This window comes from Fukomys damarensis, unplaced genomic scaffold (genome assembly GCF_012274545.1).
Source record: "Fukomys damarensis isolate Sample0158 unplaced genomic scaffold, DMR_v1.0_HiC HiC_scaffold_17, whole genome shotgun sequence".
Taxonomy (NCBI): Eukaryota; Metazoa; Chordata; class Mammalia; order Rodentia; family Bathyergidae; genus Fukomys; species Fukomys damarensis.
In genome coordinates, this window is record NW_022900929.1 from 58,089,229 (window position 1) to 58,113,500 (window position 24,272).

The following is a 24,272-nucleotide window of genomic DNA, read 5'->3' on the forward strand; positions in this document are numbered from 1 at the left end:
TGGACTCATAAGACCATGTATACATTCATAGGCTTTCCTATTTTCTGAAAATTCTCAAAAGAGCTCCTATCTTCATATTTTTGGATCCAGATGGCAATTCATTTATGAAATAGAACATAACACTTCTGTACATAAAATAGGTCTGTTAAAATTACTGGCAACCAAGTGACTCTTCTAAATTTATTTTAACTGCTGTTGAAGTAATAGTGGAATTCAAAGTGTGTAAAAAGACTAGAGATTATCATTATTAATTTCTGAAGATAAAGCAGCAAAATGAAGTTCAACATGTGTAAAACAGAAGTTCTCAATACATGACAGAATGTTAATACTGAATGAGATCTTTTACAATATAATTTCCCACTTAATAATGGAACTCTTCATTGCAGTACTGTTGACAAATATCCTGCTTCTGCTCAAATACTTTTAAGGTTAGGGAGTTTAATAACTCACAAATCAGTCTTTTTCACTTTTAAGGAGCTATAGTTATTAGAATATTCTTGTGTTGATGCTTTTTTTTTTTTTTTTTTTTGGTACCAGGGATTGAACTTGGGACCTTTTGCTTGTGAGGCAGGTGGCAGAACCACTGGGCTAAATCCCCAGCCCTTCATTAGAATATTCTTTATACTAAAACCAAACCTGCCTTCCTGAAGCTAGTTCTTATGAAATAAGCCTTACCGAATAAGTCTAATTTTTATTCTAAATATTTTCAGATATCTGAAGACTGGTTTAATGTTTCCAGTTTTCTTTTTCAGTTTTACATGTTTTTAGTTCTTTTTCTCATAGTTTTATAAACATATTCATTTCCCTGGATTCTTGCCTCAGTTTACAGATGTTTCTGTTAAACTGTAGTGTCTAGAATAGAATATGGTCTCGATATATGCTCTAAGAGAGCAAACCCATTGAAAGACTTTTTCTTTCTTTGTTGTTCTGGTCACTAAATTATTTTCTGCATCTCTAACATTGTTCAAATGGAACTACACTCAATTCAACCCCCAAGTCTTTTTTCTTATGAAGTTCTTTTAGGCAGATACAACTGACTACTACAACTTGGAGTGGGTTTCATATTTATTTTTATTAAATCTTACTTTTCAAAGTTCATATTATCTTTAAGCTTATCAAAGTCTATTGTTAGCCTGATTCTGGTATTCAACATGTTGACTGTGTATTTACCAGATTTAGGTTATCTTTAAATTTTTTGTCTTCATTTAGGTTTTGAACATAAATGTCAAATGAGACAGATTTAGGTAACAGTCTTCCAGCCCATCATTACAGATTTTCTTCTTGGTTCCAAAACAAAAAAAACACATTTATTATGTGCTTACTATTTATTAAGTGCTTTTTATCCTAAGCGCTTTGTGATAATTCATTTAATTTTTGCAACAATGCTATAAGATCAGTATAATTAGTATTACCCTATTTTTATGGTGAGGAATTGAAGCTTAAAAGGATGATGGTGACTGCCTAAGATTAAACAACCAGTAAGTGCTAGAACCAGGATTCAAGTACAGGCCAGCTGGTTCCAGAAACTATACTTTAACCACCTCCATATAGTGCCTCTTGTTAAATAATTAATTTACGTATTCTGAATATTATCATACAATCAGTTGGGAACATACTTACCAAACTATTAAGGCCGCATTTCTTCAACTTATCCACACAAATAACTTAGTTAAATGCTTTATATAGTCTATGGCTGTCCCTGATCTAGTAATCCCATTAAAAGAAATTAAATTACTTTGATGTGATTTGTTATGGTGAACTAACTTATGTTGGCTCCTTAGTGATCACTACTTCATTATCTAAGTGCTCACCAACCATCTGTATAATAATGCTATTTTACCAGGCACTGACATGGGGCTCATGAATGTGGTAATTTCTGCTGTCTGTGGCCTGCTCTATGCCGTTCTGTGAAAATCAGATATTTGTCATTACTATAGACTGCATGTTAATGTGTTGTCTTCCTCCCACCACCAAATACATATGTTGAAATCCTAACCCTTAATGTGATGGTATTAGGAGGTAGGGTACTCTGAGAGGTGATTAGATGCATGAGGGCTCTTTTGTAAGGGATTAGTACCTTTGTAAGAGATCCCAGAAAGCTTGCTTTGCCACTTGTGCCGAGAGCTTATAAGAAGATAGTTTTCTGCGAACTAGGAAGTAGTTCCTCACAGACACTTAATCTTCCAGTGCCTTCATCTTGCTAGCCTCTACAACTGTGATAAATAAATTCTTGTTGTTCAAAAGCCATCCAGTCTATGATATTTTTATTACATCCCAAATGAATTAATATATCTTTCTTATGGCAGAGTTCTCACTCTTCATGAGTATCAAGAGGTATTCCAGAGTCAAATTTAGATTTCCTAGTGTCATAAAATATTCATCTTGGGCCAGAGACTAGAACTCATGTAATTATATTATGTCTCTTGTAAAATCAGTTTACCGCACTGTTTCTCCCACTTTTGTTATAGGCACCTACCAACTAATTATAATCACTCAGTATCAAAATCTGAGATTTTTTTGAATATGCTGGTTTCCTCATTACTCTTTAACAAGCTGTTCATTAAAAAAAATGCACTATGCTCCTTTTTATACTTACCTATTTTGCTCTACTGTTTTAATACATCAGATGCTAGTTATTCTATATACTTGAACTAGTTCATGAGTTTTTTAAAAGTTCTCTTTTCTGGGAAAAAAATATGAGAAAATGTAAAAATGGAATTAAAGTGTTTGAAGGTGGGGAGGGGAGGAGGGGGTGAAGGGAGAGTGGGGACAAGGGGAAAAAATGAGAACCAAGACCTGGCATGTAAAGGTATAAGATCCTAGTAATGAATGTAAATGTACTGTATACCTAAAATGTACCAATAAACTCAATTTAATAAAAAAAGTTCTCTTTTCCTTCTCTCTCTCCTTCCAATCAATTCCTTTTCATTCACTAACAAATATACCCTAGAGCAGTGGTGGTGAACCTATGGCACAGTGCCACATCAGGCTGTTTGTATATAGTCACTGAAAGCTCTAAAAGTTTTACCATCTCTGCCCTAGAGCTTATTAAGTGCACTGTGTCAATTTCTGCAATTGTATCAGCAAGGAAAAACAGTCATGGCCTCTGTTTTCAAAGCTTTGGGTCCAGTAGAGACAGAATAAAATCCCCAAACAATAACTAAAGAATAATTAAAAACACAGATAATGCTTAAATGTATTTTTCTGTAACAAGTAACAAAGAACACTGGTCTATAATGACACTTGAATTAAAAGCTGAAGAACATATGGAAAGTTATTTAAATTATTTAGGTTAGGAAGTTACTTCAAGAGAACTGGTGTACATGTAGAAATTGAAATAATATTCTCACTGCTCTAAACCCCCATTAATTCATGTTCCAGATACTCACACTTAGTAAAATATACACGATCATTTACCCTTCGTCTATGTAAAATAACATTTTTATATACATTTTTATAGTCACACATATTTTCATATACTCATTTGCTATCCTGATGATTATTCATTTTTAACAATTAAGAAAAGCTTCTTGATGGCCCAGGCACAGCATCTAGTACTGTCTTAGCATAGGGTAGGCATTCAATAAATGCTGCTGGACACTAAAAAGACAGTATAATAATACATGGCAACGTTTTTCTATCATTGCACTCTGCATAGTATAAAAACAGAATTATCTGTAATTATGGCATTTATTTACGTATTCCATGTTAATAACAATAAAAATGCCTGTAGGTATTTCTTTTGATTTGAAACATTTATTAAACACCAATAAGCCTGGTTGTAGGTGCTGGGGATACAGCAATAAACAAAACAAAGTGTATGGTCTCACAACCGTGATATTCCTACTTGGAAGAGTCAGTAAATATACACAAAAATAAACAAAGAGGGTAACTTTAGATGGTGGTAACTGCCAGAAAGAAAATATATAGGGTACTATAATAGTGTTCTGGAGTAGAAGAGGGATTAACTGGAATGGTCTAAAAAGGTCTTTCTAAGAAGCTGTCATATGAATTTGACCTTAGAACAAGGAGAACGAGGAAGCCTAGAGAAAAAACAAAACATTTCAAACTGAAGGTCAGTACGTATATATAGCCTCCAGTGCGTGTTAGAATCTGATATGATGGAAGACTAGTATGCAAGCCAATGAGGCCAGACAATGGTAAATGAGTAAGAGATGACTAAGAAGAAGACAGGATCAAAGAGGGAGGTAGATGATCTGGGGGGGGGGATAGAAAAAAAGAGGCAGGGGTACCATGTACAGGTGCAAATTACCTATGATGAGTGTTATCATTACGTATGTCTAAAATGTACCAATAAGTGTTTTGCTATAAAAAGAAAAGAAAAGAACAGAACAGAACAGAAAAGAAAAAAGGCAGGCAGGCAGGTGGCCAAATAATGGTCACTGAAGGAAACAGAATTTTATTCTACATGTGACGAGAAGCTACTGCTACTCTATTCAGTTATTCCAGTCAGAGTGGTAAGATGTATTTGCACCCAATCACTGACATTTCTGCATTTTTCTTGCCTGGTTTTTCTCTGTTAACAGGAATACATTTCTAAAAATTGGGGTTATGATCAGAATCTAAGACATCACAATAGAATTAAACAAAATTAATTGTTTTATATGGGACTGAAACCACGAGTATAATTTGACAGCATCTATTAATTATAATATTAACCATACTTTTTACTAAGATAATAAAAAGGTTTTTGTTATGCTTTAAACTTGTTTTGTTAAAACTCACTTTCCAGATTATATTTAGCACATAGTTCTTTGGGAAGTATCTTATTTTTAAAGTTTATTTTTACATACAATTTTAAAAGATTTAAAATTAAAATTGGACAAAACAGATCTACATGGCTCACTTATTTACAAAATTACTATGTCCAAATTTTAAGACAGAAAATGAAATGCTGTCCATTACACAAATAGTACTGCAGAGGAAACCAACTTGTATAAAGTGTTTCTTTCTCCTCTTTTGGGGGGTGCAGGAAATGAAAGATAAGACTAGAGAGTCCAACTAAGTATGTTGCAATTATCTCAACTTGATCTTCATCAAACTTCTAAAAGGATGATTCAGCTACCTTGGAAACAGAGTATCAGCAAGTGGCTAGAACAAGGAGACAGAGGAAATGAGAGAGGCTCCTGTGAACACTTTATACCAATGCTTGCAGCACTTTTGATTTTTAGGGGTGAATACACTCAGTTAAGTGGAAATTATTTTTAACCATTTTCCATCAATCTCCTCGGGTAGAGATAATTTATAGAACAATGGCTCGGACTGGGTTATATCAGGATTTTTGATATGGTAGATGTTTCTAAGACGGAGTGCTAGATGGAATGGTTCATTTGTTCAAAACGTACAGTCTATATTGTAAACATTCTGCTGCTACTGAAAGCCTTCTCTTCACAGGAAATAAAAATGTTACACCTAAATATGTCTAAGGACATTTTCTATTTTGAGAAAATAAAATTTTTAAAACATAATTTACAAAAATACCACATAATAATTTAAGTAAAAGTCAGAACTAAAATCAGTTCCCACAAAATGGATATAATGATTTTCTCTTACCAAGTTTCAAACAAAAAACCAGAGTCATAAATAATTCTAGCTTGCCAGAGGCATGGCTATTTCTTTATACTGACTGTTGACTATTTAATTTAATTAGAGGTATTAAACTCCATGCTGAGGTCAACAAGCCTTACTTCCTCCAATATTACACTTCAAACAGTGCTCATTAATGTGTCTACTGAATGGATTAACACACCTGAAGATATATGTACAAAGGAAAAGGGGGACAACTTAATGATATCCAATTGTTCATTTGTAATAGGACATATGTTCTAGGCTTCAACTTATTACTACTAATGTGGAATTTATTAAATTCGGGAGAAAAAATACCAATACAGAAAGTGATTTTTTATTAAGAAGTACTGGTATAAGAAATTGGCATCTATGATTACGTTTAGACATTTAAGTTATTAAGGAGAAAGTGATGCTATAGTAGAGCTAAAATATAAGCCTGTTCATAAGAGAAATCTTACTAGGACTCTGAGGAACAGATTAAGAACAAGAGTCATAGAGAACAAGGAAAATCAATGTATAGAGATATCAATGTTTGTAAGTTCTTTATTTCAATGAAAAGAAAATTTATATCAATACGTATTCTTTTTCAGTTGGAATTTAAAACAAATCCTTTAAATTGCTTTATTAAGTAAAAAAAAGCTTATTCAGCCTGGGTAATTTTCTTCTGTAATAGTTTATTAGTTTAAGAACTAAGATAATACACATGTTTACACTATAAATGTTTTGGAAATTAAAAATGTTTATATTTTTAACCACTTATCAGTCCAATTATTTAAATACAGAATGACCCAACATTGTATTTAAAAAATTTTTATAATATAACAAGAAATATAAAAATGACAATTTTATCAAATTTATTCAATATAAGAACAAACTGGTTGAAATGACACCTGCTGGAGTGATACTCAAGACAGTATGCAAACAAAAGTGCTGCTCAAGTGACATTTGGGGTAAACAGTTAAGTGGTTAAAAGTTAGAATGCTTCTGGCCTCTTTTATGCAAGAAATATTATGCCATACAATTGCCTAAGTTCTCCTTACTAAATAATTAGAAAAGATACTATTATTTTTCCCCTTGGCAAATTTAAGACTTTAAGATGACACGAATAATTGGAAAGATATCCTGTGTTCATGAATTGGAAGACGTGATATCAGTACTACCTCGGTAATCTAAAATTCAATGTAATCTCCATTAAAATCTGAATACTATTTCTTGGCAGAAATAGACAAATCATCCTAAAATTTTATACAGAATTTCAAGAGAGTCTGAAGGAAGGTCAAATGATCTCAAAATATAATTAAGCCAGAATCATACTTCCTGATTTCAAAGTATACTGCAATGCTTCAGTAGTCAGTGTGGGATTGGCATAGGACATCTAGACCAGTGAAACAGAACAGAGGGTTCTCAACAAATTTTAATGGGAAAATTGGGTATCCACATGCAAAAGAATGAACTTAGTATTTACCTCACACCATCCACACAAATTTATTCAAAATGGCTCCTCGACCTAAATGTTAGGAGCTAAAGTTTTAAAATTCTTAGAAGTATGGAAAGGTCTTTGTGAGATTTGGCAGTGATTTATTGAATTGATACCAAAATCAGAGGAAATGAAAGAAAAATTAAATTGGAGCCTATGAACATTAAGACTTTAGTTCATCAAGGGACATTTTCAACTGAGTGGAAAGACAACCCACAAAATAGGAGAAAGATACTGGTAAATTTAAAAAAACACATACATATGAAACATCACCATAATCAAAACAGGACAGTAATGGCATAAAAATAAAAACAGAGCAATGGAACAGAGTAGAATGTCCAGGAATAAATGCAAACAAGTTTGGTTCACTAATCTTCACACTACTCAGGATAAAAATACAAGCAGATTTATAGGACTTTTGGAGCCTACACTACACAAGAAATAAATCATGAAAAAAGGGAATCTCTGTATACTGTTGATGGGAATGGAGACAGGTACAGCTGGGAAACAGTATGGAGGTTCCTAAAGAAATTAAAGATAGAACTACCATATGATGCAGCAATCCCCCTTCTAGGTATGCATCTAAAAGAAAAAAGTCAGCATCTCTTAATGATATCTATACTCATATGTTCACTGCAGCACCATTCACAAAAGTCAAAATATGGGAACTGCCTCAGTGACTATCCATGAACGAATGAAGAAAATGCAGTATGTGGGTAAAATATTACTCTGCCTTAAAAAGGAGATTCTGCCATTGCCACAGGATAGATCAACATTGAAGATATTATGGTAAATGAAGGAAGCCAGATACTCCCAAACAACATTGTATGCTCTTATTTATATTTGGAATAAAAATATATTTACACATAGAGAGATAAAGAATAAGACAACGGCTAATGTGTGTGGGAGGAGGATATGGGGAAATATAGATCAAAGGATACAAAAGAGTAAGTAGATCTGTGGGATAAACAATTTTAGATAGCTAATGGCAAGAGAAATATGGTTTAACAAAATTGTACAGTGTTTGAGATTTTAAAAAATTAAGTAGATTTTAGCTACTTTTTTGTTGCAAATAAGGCAACTATGAGATGATGGATATGTTAATTTCCTCTACTATAATAGTCATTCTGCTATCTGTATGTGTCCTACAACATCATTTTGTCATCTTCAAATACACACTACAAAATTCATGGAAAAATTAAAACTGACTACAATTTTCAAACACATTATTTATTACTTTTAAAGGAAAACACAGTGTACTATATAATATATATATATTTTTTTCAGACAGTCTGTAGCTCAGGCTGGCCTCAAGCTCACAGGAATCCTCCTGCCTCAGCCTCCAGAGTCCTGGGATTACAGGTGTGCACCACCCTACCCAGTTAATAATACTGGTTTTGAAGACAGCACTGAATTAAGAAACAAGTATCACACCCAGATATAGTGTGTGGTAAACAGGATTTCTTAAGTATTTTATGTAATAATTTTCTAAATTACTCAGATTTTAACTCTGAAGCACTTTTCTTTGTACTTACTTTTTTGGTCAAAGAATCATCAGAATCAGAAGGCATTCTTGTTGATACATGAAATATTACTTCTACTGTAGAGGTAGCAAAATATGGAGTGGTCAATCCAGTGCTTTTGTTTTTTTGTAGTCCTCCCATAAAACCACAATGATTTGTAAGATTTACCTAAAAGCAAAGGAAAGCCACATAAAATCAACTGAACACAACAAAAAACATTATTGAGAAAGACTAAAACTTTTGATTTTACACAAGTACTGGAACAAAGTCTTTTGCATGTAATTAACAAATACTAACTTTAGAATTCTATTTGTTCCTCCTTATCTGCTCACGCCGCATCTAGGTACCCAATCAATTATGGTTTGAAAATATTCAGAAAAAAACTACCCTGGCACTGAATGTGCACAGATTTTAAAAAATTCTCCAAATAACACAACCACCATTTATATAGCATTTACATTTTATTAAGTATTAGACATGATTTATAGTATATAGGATGAGGTGTATTAAGCAAACATTATGTCACTTTTTAAAAGAGACATGAACATATACAGATTTTGGTATACAAAGGGGATCCTACAACCAATTTCCCATGGATACTAAGGGACAACAGTATTAGCACCGATCCATTCACATGAGCTTTTTTTCTTGATAATTTGAGGATCCTTAATTAGAAGGGGTTAATTAGGAAAGAAATCAACTGCTGTGCACTATGCTTCTTTTGTTAGGCAATATCAATTTGACAAAATGATAATTAGGTGTGTCATATTTACTCGTAAAACTAGCTTCCTAGTTTGTCAGCACCTGTAATAGCTCAGAATAAAATTATAAAAATGCAGAATTTTACATTTCTAAAACTACACATTAATCTATGCAAATATTTGTTTTAAAATGCTAAAATACAAATTAGTATCAGAGTCACCGCATTTGTTGATATCCTTGGACTTGTGCAATACATAAAAGCCAGGAAATTATGTTCGCTGGAGAAAATTGGGTATATATAAGAAGAAAGTGATAAAAAATTATTCATCTTTCCACTTATGCACACAGTTTAAAATAATAAATCTGATTTGGGACTGGTGATTTGGGCCTGTGATCCTAGTATTCTGGGAGGATGAGACAAGAGGATCAAAAGTTCGAGCCCAGCCTAGGCAACTTAGTGACTAAGACCCTATTAAAAAAAATTTAAAAAGAGTTGGAATATAGCTCCATGTGAAAGCCCTGTACCCTGTGTTCAATCTTCAGTATGCGGGGGGAAAAATCCTGAATATCTGATAAAACGGAGAATTACAAAGCCAAATCCCCATACTATGTGATTGAGTACATCTCAAATATCAATACTAGTGACTAATGGCAGAACGTATGAATGACGCCATTACTATAAAATGGCCAGTCTCAGACAGTTTATGAAATTTTTTTTGATTCAGTAATACATTATCAAACATTCAAAAGTATAAAAAAGGTATAATAAAGTCTTTCCTTCTTGTACTATTCAGTTCCCCTCCCAGAAAGCAATTTAACATTCTCTGTCTGAACACCTATATTCTTATGTGTGTGTATGTTCATGTATGTTGTATGCACGCATGCACCCAGAGCATAGATATATAATGTTCTATAAATGGCTTTTTATACCTAAAATATCTCAAAGGCACTACTTAATGGAGTGCTTCCTCATGTTCTGCTTTTCATGGCTTCACAGTTCATTTTATTGATATACTAATGTAACTAGTCCCCTACTTGAAGAATATTTAGATCGTTTCGAATCTTTTGCTATTAGTTAATAGTGCAGTGAATATAAATCATGATCCATTTGTGAAAGTAGGTCTGTGGACAAAGGGCAAGGACATTTCTAATTTTGAAACATACTACCAAACTGCCCTCCACCGAGAGTACTAACAACATGAGTGCTTGTTTCCTTTAAACTCTCTCAAATGTAGTATACTGTTGCACTTTATGAACAGTATAGAGTTGTTTTGTTTTAGTGAGAAAGTTACTTATGCAAGTTAATTCTGCTTCAATTCTCTGATTATGTACAGATAGTCTCAATTTAGTATTCCTTTACTTCAAGTATTTTTGTAACATGTGCTGATCTGCTTTGTAAATTAAATGCCTGGAGATAACTGCAGATTCATGGGAAGACATAAAGTAATAATAGGAATAGCCCGATATATCCTTTCCACCAAATCCCACTTTGCAAAACTCTATTACAGCCAAAATTGATAAAAGGACATTTTCAACACTGAAGGACCCCACGTGCTACCCACTATGTAAGCCACATCCACTTCCCTCCCACCTTTAGGCTGTGGCAGTCACTCATCTGTTCTATAACTGTCATTTTAATAATAACAAATAAGTAAAATCACACATAAGTAACTTTTCCAAGTTATTACACTGTTAATTTTTAAAAATGATCTTAGGTTTGATAGTTTGTTTCTATTTTGGGGGTTCTATCACCTTTTGCTTCACATGTTTTACAGCTCTGTTGTACATATATTTAGGATTGTTATGTCTTCTTGGTGGATTAGAACTTCTATAATTATATAATGTCCCTCAGTTTCTTGTCATTTTTTCTGCTCTGAAATCTATCTATCTAACATTAATGTAGTCAATCTAACTTGCCCTCGATTCTACGTTTTTCTTCCTTTTTACTTTTTGTCAGGCTATAAAGTTACATTTGAAGTGTCTTAGATAGTACAGAAGTGAATCATACTTTTTTTTTTTTTTTTTTTTAAATTTGAGACTGGGTCTCACTATGAAGTTGAGACTGAACTGGAACTATGTAGTCCAGGCTGGTCTCGAACTCACAGTGATCCTCCTGTCTCAGCCTCCCGAGTGCTGGTATTACAGGCATGTACCACCACACCCGGCTGATACTTTTTAATTTATTTTGGCAACCTCTGTTTTTACATTACTACATTTAGATCATTTGTATTTCATACAATTATTGGGCTCAAATCTATGTAATTTTTTGAAATCTATTTTGTTTTTCATTTTTATTTTTCCTGACTCCTATGGTTTGCCTGAACATTTTCCTAAAATTTTACTCTTATCTTTTTTTTTTTCTTTTTGAGACAGGGTCTCACTATGTATTTCAGGCTGGCCTTGAACTTCCTATGCAGCCTAGGCTGGCCTTGAATTTTGGTAAGCCTCCTGCCTCTTGAGTGCTGGGATTACAGGCATGTACCATTGCTCCTGGCTAGCCATCTAGATACTGAATTACATATAGATATATCCCTGTTTGAGTATAGTACCCTATTTTACTATATGGCCCTTTACCCTTCCACTTGTAATACTATAACTGTCATAAACAATGCCTCATTTCTTTGAGCACCTGCACTCTGCTCTTGATTGTGTCATATCTTGGTGGGTGTGTGGTGGTGCACATCTGTAATCTCAGCCCTCAGGAGGTGGGAGGATCACCATGAGTTCAGGGCCAGCCTGGACTATAGAGCAAGACTCTCTCTCAAACAAAACAAAACAAAAAAATTCTACCATGTATATTAACACAATAGTGTTCGGTGTTACAATTTTTGCTATAAGCATCAGGTTTAATGAAAACTCGAGAAGGAAAGTAATTTTTTCTTGCCACTTTCTTTTTCATTAGTGCATATTAGTTATGTAGAATAGTGAGTGCTGTCTGGCCATTTGTGCATGCATATAACATACTTCTTTTCCCTTTTGATTCTTCAAAATTCCTTCCATACCACTTCCTCCTGTTAACAGAACTTCTTTCAGGGTAAGTCTAATGGTAGTAAGACCTCATCTTATTTTCCTTCATCTGAGGATGTTTTCTCTTTCCTTCATTCTATACCTCAGTCCCGGGTGGGAACAGATGTTTTCTGCTATCTGTAGGATCCTATATTAACAATTTTTTTCTTTCAGCCCTTGAAAAATTTTATGCCACTTGCTCTGACGAGAAATTTGCTTTCATGCTAGTTGCTTTCCCTTATAGAAAAAGTTCACTTTTTCCTCTGGATGTTCAATATCTTTAAGTTTTCTGAAATTAAATTATAAATCTTACATGGATTTTGTTTGGTTTATCCTGTTTGAGTTTTACCCTGCTTCCAGAATCTGTACCACTATACTTTTGCCAAAATTGAAAAGTTTGCAAAATTATTTAAGTATTTTTCCAGACCCATCTTCTGGGATTCAGAGAATTGAAATATTAAATCTTTTGTTATAGCTCTAGAGGTTCCTGATACTCTCTTCATTGTTTGTAAGTCAACATGTTTCAGATGGTTGTCTTGTGACACTTTTCACAGAGAAAAGGTAGAGGAAGGGACAAGATGCTGCCTCATTACTGTCAAGTAAAGGCAGGAATGTAGGTTCTCTATTAAATCTCCACTGCTATCTGGGAAAGGACAGAGATCCTCATTACTACTAGGTGGTGAAGGAGTTCTGACTTCCTACATGGTGTCTACTGACATAGTGATAGGGTGGCCTCATTACCAATGGGTGATGGTGATAATCCTAACTCTCCACTAGGCCTCCTCTTATATTACTCCAGAGGACAGAGGAGAATTGTCTCTTTCTACTCATGGGTGGGAATGGAATTCCAGAGTTTCCATGTAGTTTCTACTGACACTGGAGTGTGGGGTATGAATGAAGAACTCTTATCAACTGGGGAGATAAAGTGTTGGCTTTCTTCTTGGTCTCCTTTGACACTATTTGATACTACCTTAGTGTGCTGTTGGGGATAACTCACTACTGTTTGGTCAAGGTAGACGTACAGACTACCTACCTGACCTCTGCTGTCAGGGGTGGTGATGAAAGCAAGATACTTTCTGTGGCATTTTGCTGGAGTAGGCCAGTTACTTCCTCTATCTGTCTTTCTAGGTTACTTCTTTCCTGAATCTCTCTCTGGTTTTTGTAAGGGCTTTCCCCCCACCTGTGCCTACTGGTGTTTTTAGGATAATAGAACAGCTTCAGTTCCAAGTCTGAGATAAACAGAGTATGCCAAAAAAGTTTTTCTTTCAAAAAAAGAAAAACTTGTATAAATATTTTAACACTAAATTTATTGAGACATGATAATTATAAGAGGTGCTCAAAGTGGTGGCCATTAGCTTCTAGACATTTATTAGTACAGTTAGCTGCTCAAGTGTGTATACATTTTTTTCTTTTCGGTGGACTCTATATGTGGCAAAAAGAAAACCCAGAAAATTCACCATTACATTGTCCCTCAATCTCACAGTCACTAGTCAGTCTGCTTTCTCTCCCTTTTTAAGTCTTATGTTTGTTTTGCAGGTAATCTGCAGGGATTTGGTAGTACTCAGAATAAAGAAGAGGGACAGTAGATCTATTTATACATTCTAGAAGTGGAAGTTCCCTTTGTACAATTAAATAAACTTTAGTATATTCACAGAGAGTGTGATCATCACCAAAGTCAAATTTAGACATTTTTATCACTTCAAAATGTGGTAGTGCTGGATAAAGAAGATGTGGTTTTTCTATAAAATGGAATATTACTCAGCCATAAAGAACGAGAAAATAGATTCATTCATAGGAAAATGGATACATATTGAAGATATACTCCTAAGTGAAATAAATAAGTCACACATGTGTAAATACCAAATAGTTTCCCTGGAGTGAATAATCTGCAATAATACATAAGATCCTAATAAGATTACTCATTTAGAAATGGGAAGAAAGGAGCTAAAGGTGTAGGGAAGGTGGGATGGGTAGGGGAAGGGCAATAAGGGAAAAGAAAAAATGTGAGATAATGAAAAGATGAAAATAAAGTGTTTGTAGATGGGGAGAGGAGGAGGGGCTGAAGGGAGGGCAGGGGTAAGGGGAAAAAATGAGAATCAAGACTTATCATGTAGAGGTACAAGATCCCAACAATGAATGTAACTGTACTGTATCCCTAAAATGTACCAATAAACTCAATTAAAGCTGAAAAAAAATTGTCTTTCACAGTAAAAAAACAAAAACAAACAAACAAAAAATGTGGTAGTGCAAGCCTGTAATTCCAGCACTTGGAATACTGAGGTGGGAGGATTGTAATTGTGAGGCTAGCCTGATCTATATAGTGAGTTCAAAGCTGGCCTTGACTAAAAGGCAAGATCTTATCTCACACACACACACACACACACACAAAACCCACCAAAAAAACCCAAAACAAAAAACCAACCAACCATAAACAAAACGCAACAAAACCTAAACCCAAACCAAAACAAATCAGAAATACCCCCAGTTAGATGATCCTCCTCCCTACTTTCCCTCATTTCTAATCATTCCCTGGTAGCTAAAGGCATTGAACATCTTTACATGTGCTTATTGCTTTATTATACAGTTAAGTTATAGAAAGGCTTGTCCAAGACTTTTTGTCATTTTTTGAGTTGTCTAATTTTTTATTTGAATGAGTTCTTTGTATATTTTATATAAAAATCCTTTATCAAATATATCATTTACAATTGTTCTGTCCAATTTTGTATGCTGTCTTTTCATTTTCTTAATGTTGTACCTTGAAGCACAAAAATTACCATATTGAATGATATCCTATTATTCATTTTTAGCTCTGTTGCTCATGCTATCAGTGTGCTATCTAAGAATCCTTTGCCAATATTTCCCCCAAAGAGTTTTAAAATTTCTAGGTCTCTGATCCATTTTATATATATTGTGAGGCAGGGGTCTGACTTGACTCTTGTATATATGTGTTTTCAGTTGTCTACCACCACTTGTTGAAAAGACTGCTTTATCTCTTGGATGTTATAGTATCTGTGTCTTCAAAAACCAGTTGACTACTGAGCCAGGCACAGTGGTGTGCTCTTGTACTCCCAGCACTTGGGAAGCTGAGGCAGGAGGATCACTGTGAACTTGAGCAGCCTGGATTACATAATGAGTTCAAGGTCAGCCTGACCTACATAGTGAGATCCTGTCTAAAAAAACAAAACTCAAAACCATCTAATAAAAAAATACCCAGCTGACTAGAGATGAGTAGATTTATCTCTGGACTTTCAATTATATTCTGCTAATCTATGTCTGTCCTTGTGTCAGTATCACACTATCTTGATTAGCAATGCTTAATAGTAAATTCTGAAATCAAGTAGTATGAGTCTTCCCAATTTGTTCTTTTCAAGTTTCCCTCATTTTTATTAATACTCTTAAGGCTTTAAAAATACAAAAACATCTATGATTTGTACAGTTTTCAAAGTATTTCACATATAACAACTGCACTGAACTATGCATCATCTCTGTTGAAAAAAATTCAGTATATTACCTGTGACAATACACAGACCTAATTCACTTAAGGTAAGACAGACCAGGCACGATATATACTGAATACTAAAGAGGTCTACATGGTAAAAAACATTAGAATTAAAAAAAAAATCAGTGAGATGAAAAGTGTTTGTCCTCTAGAAGGTTATAATCTGGCACAGTGGTCTTCAATAATTCTGCTTATATACTCTTAAAGTATTTTGAGAAATTATGTAATAAATTAAAAACTATAAAAACTTTTCATCAGTAGGGGCAAGGAAATAAGGGAAAATAAAAAAATATGAAAAAAATGGAAATAAAGAGTTTGTTAATGGGGAGAGGAGGAGTGGGTGAAGGGAGGGCAGGGACAAGGGGAAAAAATGAGAACCAAGACCTGTCAATGTGAAGGTACAGGATCCCAGTAATGAATGTAACTGTAATGTAGACCTGGATTGTACCAATAAACTCAACAAAAGGGGGAAAAAAAACCCTTTTCATCACAACTTTAAATGGTTACAAAAATACTTTTAATTCCAGTTTAATGTATATTTTGTATATGCATGCCTTAAATACATTTTCATCAAAATCTTGAAGCTACTTATTTTCCTGATTCAATATACATAACTAAAATGTCTGCTGTTAATGATAAACCAGTCAGTCACATCAGATTCATTTTGTTAGAAAATATCTGATATTTCATTTTAAAATTAAAATAAATATATTAACACAAATCCTATGACAAATACCTAGTTTCTGAGTTATAATTCTAGTGAATTTCTTTTTGTTTGTTTTTTGAGACAGGGTCTCACTATGTAGTACAGGTTGGCCTTGAACTTGCAGTGATCCTCTTGCCTCAGCCTCCAGAGTGCTGGGACTACAGGTGCGTGCTACCACACCCAGCTTTTATATAATTCTAAAATAGAAAGGTATATAGCACAGGAACCTTGGCATAGCTGGCTGACAGGCACACTGTTAGATATTTCTTACTTTCATTTTAAGAGACTTACGTAGGAGAGCATGCTTTGAACTGCTGCCACATCTCAGAAAATGTAGGCTTTGGGATGGTTAAAGTAGAATGCCTTTTTTCCCCAAAGCAGAAGAGTAGAAAAAGAGAAGAGAGCATAGAAAGATCCTAACATTAGTTTTTAGTAAAGTTGAGAATCTGAAAACTAATTCCTCATAATTAAGCATGTGTGCGTGCCCCTGAAAAGCCCTCGAATAGACCTGAGGTCTTCAACTGAAGACTACTAGTCTAGTGGTCACGATTATAAGGAAAACTAGATCTTCTGAACCCAAGAGTTTAGTATTCTTTGACAATATATTACCTCAGGAAATAGTCAATACTCTTTCAAAGTCCCGACTGCTTCTGTATTTGCAGATGAGATGTAAGGCAGAAACAACAGTAAACCTACTGTTAAGTTGTTGTATCTCCTAAAATAATGTCGCTAAAAGAAGCCAAGAAGAAAAAGAACCCTTTGCTTCCAAACAGCTATGGGTTGTATACCTATAAATTCAACCAACCAAGTATTTAGGGGGAAAAAACTGCACCTATGTTCAATACATATTGAGGATTTTTTCCTTATCATTATTTTTAATATAACAATTATTTATAAAGTATTTACATTTTGTCACATATTCTAAGTCATCTTCAGATGATTTAAATGCAAATATTCTGCCATTATATATGTATCAAACTTGAGTATCCTTGGATTTTGGTATCCACAAAGGGCAGGGGTGACCCTGGGACCAATCCTTGACAATACCAAAGGATGATGATAAAATGATATCTGGTATAATTTTAAAACAATACCTCCCAACCAAGACCAGCTACAAAATCTTCGTATTCTTGACTTCCTCCTGTATTGGTGAGAATGGAGTGCTTGTCTTCCTGTCCTTCGGCAACGTAAAATACTGCAATCTTATGTGTCTCTCGGCTGTAAAACAAAAGATTATACCGTTCATTTAATCATTCATTTTCCCATTCACTCATCCAATAATTAGATTCTATGTACAAAGCGTATGGCAATACAAAGGTGAAAAAGACTTATCCTATAGTATACAGAGGGAGACAAATAACTAAGTAAAAAATTATAGAAGTGACAAAATTGTCATTAGAACAAAAGGCAGGCAGAATTAATTATGAAAAACACACCAATTAAAAGGAGAAGGAAATAATAAATCAGGTGAAAGTAATAAAGATATGACAAATGAAGACTATGAGGAAGGCTAAATAAATATCTATTCATGAAGCACTGAAGAATTAACATGTTCCTGCCAACTTGAATGACTGGCGGTACATGCATGACTGTCCCATCAGGTGGTATGGGACACCCCACTGGGTGACACAGCTGGCTGATGAGATAGTGGTGCATGTATGGTCCTTTCGTGAACATGTTAATCTGCTGTGCAATGTTGCTGAATCTTAGGGTGAAAGGGATGGTGTTTAAGAACGAAGTAGGAATACAGAGATAAATAAGAAATGACCCCATTCCTTCAAGTACTTAAAATAGAGAAGAAACATGTATACAGAGTACAAACATAAAACATAAACAAAATTGTATGGATCAATATTCAAGTCATGAGATTTTTTTAGATCTCTCTAAATTTAAGTGCTCATAAAACCATATTTCTTCTAAGAAATTCGCTTTCCAAAGTTAACTAGAAAACACAGTTTTGGCCAATGCTGATCTAACAAAGCATGGGTTGACAAACTGTATGACCAGAAGTAAAGTTTTTACTACAGTACTATACCTTGGAAGAAATAAAACAAGCAAACAAAACAACAATTAAAATCAAACCTTACAACCACCAAGAACAAGTAAATACAAATTGAATTTATTTTAAAAGTTTAGTCTGACAGCCAGATTCTCCCATACATTTTGAGGTTGCCAAATCATGATTGTGTGTGTCAATATCAGCAACAAAGAGATTTTAGTGCCTTTCAAAGACTGCAGTATTTTAGCTTAGGTGGTAAACACATAGGTAAACTACCAACACACCTGATGCACAATGAGGAAATCTAGTGTAAGTAGTAAAATATAATTTGGGAGGAGGCCTCCAGAATCACAAAATAAAGACATAGGTGACCTCTTTTCTTTTTCAATTTAACTGTTGAAAATGATTTTAAAGTTCAATCCCCAGTACCAAAAAAAAAAGAAAATGATTTTAAGTAATTATTTATTTACTTATTTTTCGTACCAGGGATCGAATTTGGGACCTTGTGCTTGCAAAGCAGGCAGCGTAACCACTGAGCTAAATCCCCGGGCTGAAAATGATTTTTAAAGACCAAAGTCTCTGGATTTAGCCTAAAGGCATAGAGCAAATAGAGATCTACTAATTCAAGGAAATTTACTAAATCTCTGTAAGAACAGAGGTTTTGACACATGAGCCATAATTTGTTCCCTTTCCCCAGCCCTTCTGGTCCATGTTACAAAAATTTGCTCTACGTATTCTACTCAGGCCTAGAGGAAAGAGGGAATCCTTTCTCCTTCAGCTCCAAGTCTCACCTTGGAAGCTGGATTAGTGGTGGCAATTCTCATTTTCCCCCAGCTCCATTACAGAAGATCTAGGGCAAACAACTGTGGGTGACTGGAACAGATATTATTTCTTTTATCCAGCTCCCTTTTTTAGAGCAGAAGTTCTAGCCTGAAAGTACCAATGTTTTCCATTACAGCTTGCTGGTATGTGCATGTTTATTCTAATAGGAATAGCAAGCTGAGAACACCAAGGACTATCACCCCCCTAGAAGTGCCCAATAGCAGAACGAGGGTATCACTCCAGGAAAAGACAGTCCCTGACCCTGGCTTATGAATGGTGGCTGATGGGAACAGACCAGGTAACAGGCAGGCCACAGAAGAAAGAACTCAGCAGTCGTTCTACTGAGGGAGTATAAAAGCAACACACCAAAAGTTTAATAGGGAACTAGGAAAAGGCCCAGCCAAGAAGAATCCCTTTCTTCACAGTCAATTTTGGACATGAAGAGGTCTCTTCACGTGCATCATACTGGATCTAATTATGAGAAGCAATTATGGTACCAAAGTATTCTTAAGCATACATATAGATCTAAAGGAGGGAATCATTGGATGATTAATAACAACTCAGGGTCAATTACGAAGCTGAATCTTAAAAATATGTAGTCATTCCTGGCACTCTGGAGTCTGCATACATGCTCTGAGCTGTATCATTTTTAGAATAAGAAACTGAGCCTTTAAATTCAAGCTACTAGTCTCTGCATGAAGACAAAAATAGAAACATTCTGAACTGAGATGAAAGCCTTGAAGTCACACACACTCACATGTAAACAATGAAAACTTAACTGGTTTGTTGGGAGAAAGGAACCCTTCTTCATTGTTGGTGAGAGTGCAGACTGGTGCACCCATTGTGGAAATCAATATGGAGACACCTCAAAGAACTAGGATCAGAGGTTCCATTTGACCCAGGTATCTCTCTGCTGGGTATCTTTTGAAAAGAACTAAAAGAATCATACCACAGTGATATATGCTCAACCATATTCATAGCAGCACAGTTTGTAATAGGTGAAACTTGAAAACAGCCCAACTGCCCATCATCTAGAGACAATATAAAGATGTGTGTGTGTGTCTATTTGTGTGTGTGTGTTTTTAATAAAACAGAGTACTACTCAGCCATAAAGAACAAGAAACTAGAGACATTTATAGCTAAGTAAGTAAACATTTGAGGACATACTCTTAAGTATATAAGCATATGTGTAAAAACGTAGTTTCTCTGGTGTGATAAACTAAAAGTGTAAATAAGGATCAAAATGTATGACTGATATTGTGTAATAGGAAGAAAAGGTCTAAAAGTGTAAGGGAAGTAGGAAGGGTAGCGGAAAGGTAAGAAGAGAAAGGAAAAAAATAAAAGAAAAGGAAAAAGTGGAAACAAAGTCTTTGCTTTTGTATATTGATCATCTGCATCAAGAAAAACATCTTAAGACAGGCACGATGGCACACACCTGTAATCCCAGCACTCAAGAGGCTGAGGCAGGAGGATCACCTTTAGCTTGAGGCCAGCCTGGACTATATAGTGAGTTCAAGTCCAGCCTTAACTACACAGCAAGATCCTGCTTAAAAAATAAAATAAAATAAAAGTAGGACAACAAAAGGAATAAAAGAGTTATGGTATCATGTATGAATCTCCACTATTAACTACCTGAAAATTTTAATAAAAAACAATGAAATTGACCTGAGGGATAAAAAAGAAAATTGGAAAGGACAAATAAAGATGAAATAAATTGAAAAAAATATTTTAAAAAGCAATTTTAATTCTTCTAAAATTTCAAGTCACAAATAATACTCATTTTGGGAAGCTGGATATAACTGTAATTCTAAAAACATTCAAGAAAAGAACAAAAAAAAAATCAATACAATAGTCTGTAACCTAACTCAAAATTAAACTTAAGTAAATTACCACAATAGTAAGTCAATGGACTAGGCAGGATTTATTTTTAAAAATGCAAAGATTATTTCATGCTAGCAACCTAGTGGTAGTAAAATACTATGTAGGAAAATAAGAAATAAAAATGATGTGCATAAATGAATAGAAGCTGAAAAGGATTTTGATAACACCTCAAACCTTTTCCTTATAAAAACTCCTTGAAGATAGACACTTTCTTGGATTAACAAACCAAAAGCCAATAATTTCCTTAATGATGAAAAAGAACTGTTTCCATAAAAATCAGAAAAAAACAAGGATGACCAGTGTTACTAAACTACTTAACATAATCCCAAAAGGTTTGGTCACTGCAGTAAGATATAAACAAAACCTGGTACAACTATTAGAAAAGAGATCATCTGTAGATAGTAATTATATACCTGAACAAATCTTGAAAGAAACAACTATAAAGTGTATAAAACCAATAAAATAATTCACTAATGTATACAGATAAAAGATAAACATTAAAAATAAAAAATTTAACTGGCCACAATGGTACATCCCTGTAATTTCAGCACTCTGGGAGGGTGAGGCAGGAAGGTTGCAAGTTCAAACCTAACTGGGCAACTCAGTGAGTCCCCATTTCAAAATTAAAAACCAAAAAACAGCCAGGTGTGGTGGCGCACGCCTGTCATCCCAACACTAGGGAGGCTGAGGCAGGAGGATCGCTGTGAGTTCGAGACCAGTCTGGGCTGCATAGTGAGCCATAGTCAGTCTCAACTACATAGTGAGACCCTGTCTCAAAAAACAAACAAACAAACAACTCAAAAACCCCAAAAAACAAAACAGACGGCTTAGGAAGTAGCTCAGTGCAAAGGGCCCTGAGTTCAATCCCCAGTACTCCCTCCCCTGAAAAAAAAACCCCAGAAGATGTAATGGGGGAAAATACTACTCAGAATAAAAACAAAATAACAAAAAGCTAAAAATTACTCATATGAGTAATGTCTAAGTCTCAGAATAAGTAGACAGCATCATTATGAATGGAAAAATATAACTTTATTCAGTTTTGTGGGGTTTTGAGAGAGTCTCATTATGTGGCCCAGGTTGGCCTCTAACTTGTGGCAATCCTTCTGCCTCAGCCTGCCAAGTGCTGGGAAAATGATTCTGGCTGTGCTTATTCTTCTGGTAAGAGTTTTATTGAAAATCCAAATGAAATACTTACGGTGTTTTTTTTCTCCTGGAAAAAAACAGCATAACTCTAATATGTCTCCAAAAGAATAGATAGGTCAGAATATTGAAGAAGAGAAGAATAATGTTGGGGGTTTTGAGAAAGAAGACTATACTTATCAGATATTAAAGTATTTTATAAAGCTACAATAAACAGAGTAGGAAGGTATCATTCACAAAAAAAAGTCAATAAAAATAGCTTTGAAGCAGACAGCTCAATATTTGATAAAGGAAACATTAATGGGAAAAGTAGGGGTTATTCAACACACTATATAAATAGACTATTCTCTAACATTGAAGGTAGTTCAGGTTCTCATTGCAATATATTCCAGAATGAAGATCTAAAGGTAAAATGATTATCACCTGAACAAAATAAAGATCTATAAGAAAATATAGCAGAATGTCTAACTGTTTCAAGACATAACTGTGAAAGCACAACAAACTGAGGAAATCAAAAGAAAAACATTGAGACATGACTACATAAAAGTAAAAACCTGTATGTTAAACAACCCAAAGTTGAAAACCGAAAGCTGAACAACTAATTCACACATCAGTACAAAAGTTAATATTTAACACACACATGCAGCATTAAGGAAATTTTAAAAGTTCCTAAATAAAACAAAGGATATTGAGACAATTTAAACAGATTACAATTTCATATATATACATGAAAAATGTTCACCAGTAATAAAGAAATAAAAATTAAAGCAATATTATAATCTGTCTCTCAAGTTACAAGGATTTAGGACATGTGGTTATATCTTGTGCTGGCCAGGTTGAAATTATACAAGTGCTCTTATACAGTGTTGGATTTATAAATTATTACTTAATGGAAAGCAATTTTGTATGGTCTGAAAGCAATATATAGGGTCTGAAATATGTGTTTAAACTCTGGCTTAACAATTGTATTTCTAGGAATCTACCTAGGGGCACGAAAAATGTCCAGTAACAGAGAACTTGGCACAGCAGAGATTATTTTTGAAGATTATCTAAATGACAGAAAAATTCTCATATAAAATGGGAAAAATGTGTACATACATACACATTCCTGTGATTACAGTTTTGTTAAAAGAAAGTTTATCCTTCAAAGAAGACTAAAAATAAAAAATGTTAACAATATAATAAATATACGGATTATTTTTGTTTTACATTTTCTGTAACAACTAATTCAAAAATTATTTTTAAAAGGTTATTCTGAAGAAAGTTAAAAAATTCCACACAAAAACCACTCTGAGTTATAGGAACTGAGTAATAATGGTATTTGTCCACAAATTTGGTAATAAAGGGCATGAGAGAAATAGGACTACAGTGTAAAAAGCAGTAACTGAGGAACATCTTGATTTTTGTCTTTAAAGACATAATAGGACTGGGGATTTAGCTCAGTGGTTCTGATGCCTGCCTTGCAAGTGCAAGGACCTGAGTTCAATCCCTGTACCAAAAAAAAAAGGACACAGTAAATCTGTTTATGATAGCAAAAGTTGAAATACAAGATAAAAGATTACTTTTTGAAGATCTTAAAGCAGGTAGAAAAGATGGAAAGCAGGAAGATATAGAGCAGTAGAATGTGGGAAAGACCTGGGATCATTTATTCACTTTGCATTCCTATGCAATAGTGATGTCACAGTAGGTGGCTTGTTATGTTCCGGGTCCAATCAGTTTTCTGTGACACAAAAAGATTATTGTGAAATGCATAAAAATGTATAGACAATTCAAAAATACAAAACATATTAATGCAGTTCTAAATTTTTCTTTAAAAGATCATTTATAGGGCTGGAGATTTAGCTCAGTGGTGCTGCTGCCTGCCTTGCAAGTGCAAAGTCCTGAGTTTGATCCCTGGTACCAAAAAAAAAAAAAAAAAAAAAAAATTT

At 34.3% G+C, this 24,272-nt stretch overlaps 1 protein-coding gene across 5 annotated transcripts in view; it reads right to left on the minus strand.

The window, feature by feature from the left end:
* The window catches only part of Ralgapa1 (Ral GTPase activating protein catalytic subunit alpha 1), a 170,704-nt gene that overhangs the window by 34,514 nt on the left and 111,918 nt on the right, over window positions 1-24,272 (minus strand). For all 5 annotated transcript variants that reach the window (XM_019208871.2, XM_019208868.2, XM_033765133.1 and 2 more), the window contains 2 exons: window positions 17,597-17,720; window positions 8,602-8,757 (listed from right to left, as the gene is read on the minus strand). In XM_019208871.2, coding sequence (XP_019064416.1) covers window positions 8,602-8,757; window positions 17,597-17,720 — 280 coding nt within the window. The remainder of the gene's footprint in view (window positions 1-8,601; window positions 8,758-17,596; window positions 17,721-24,272) is intronic.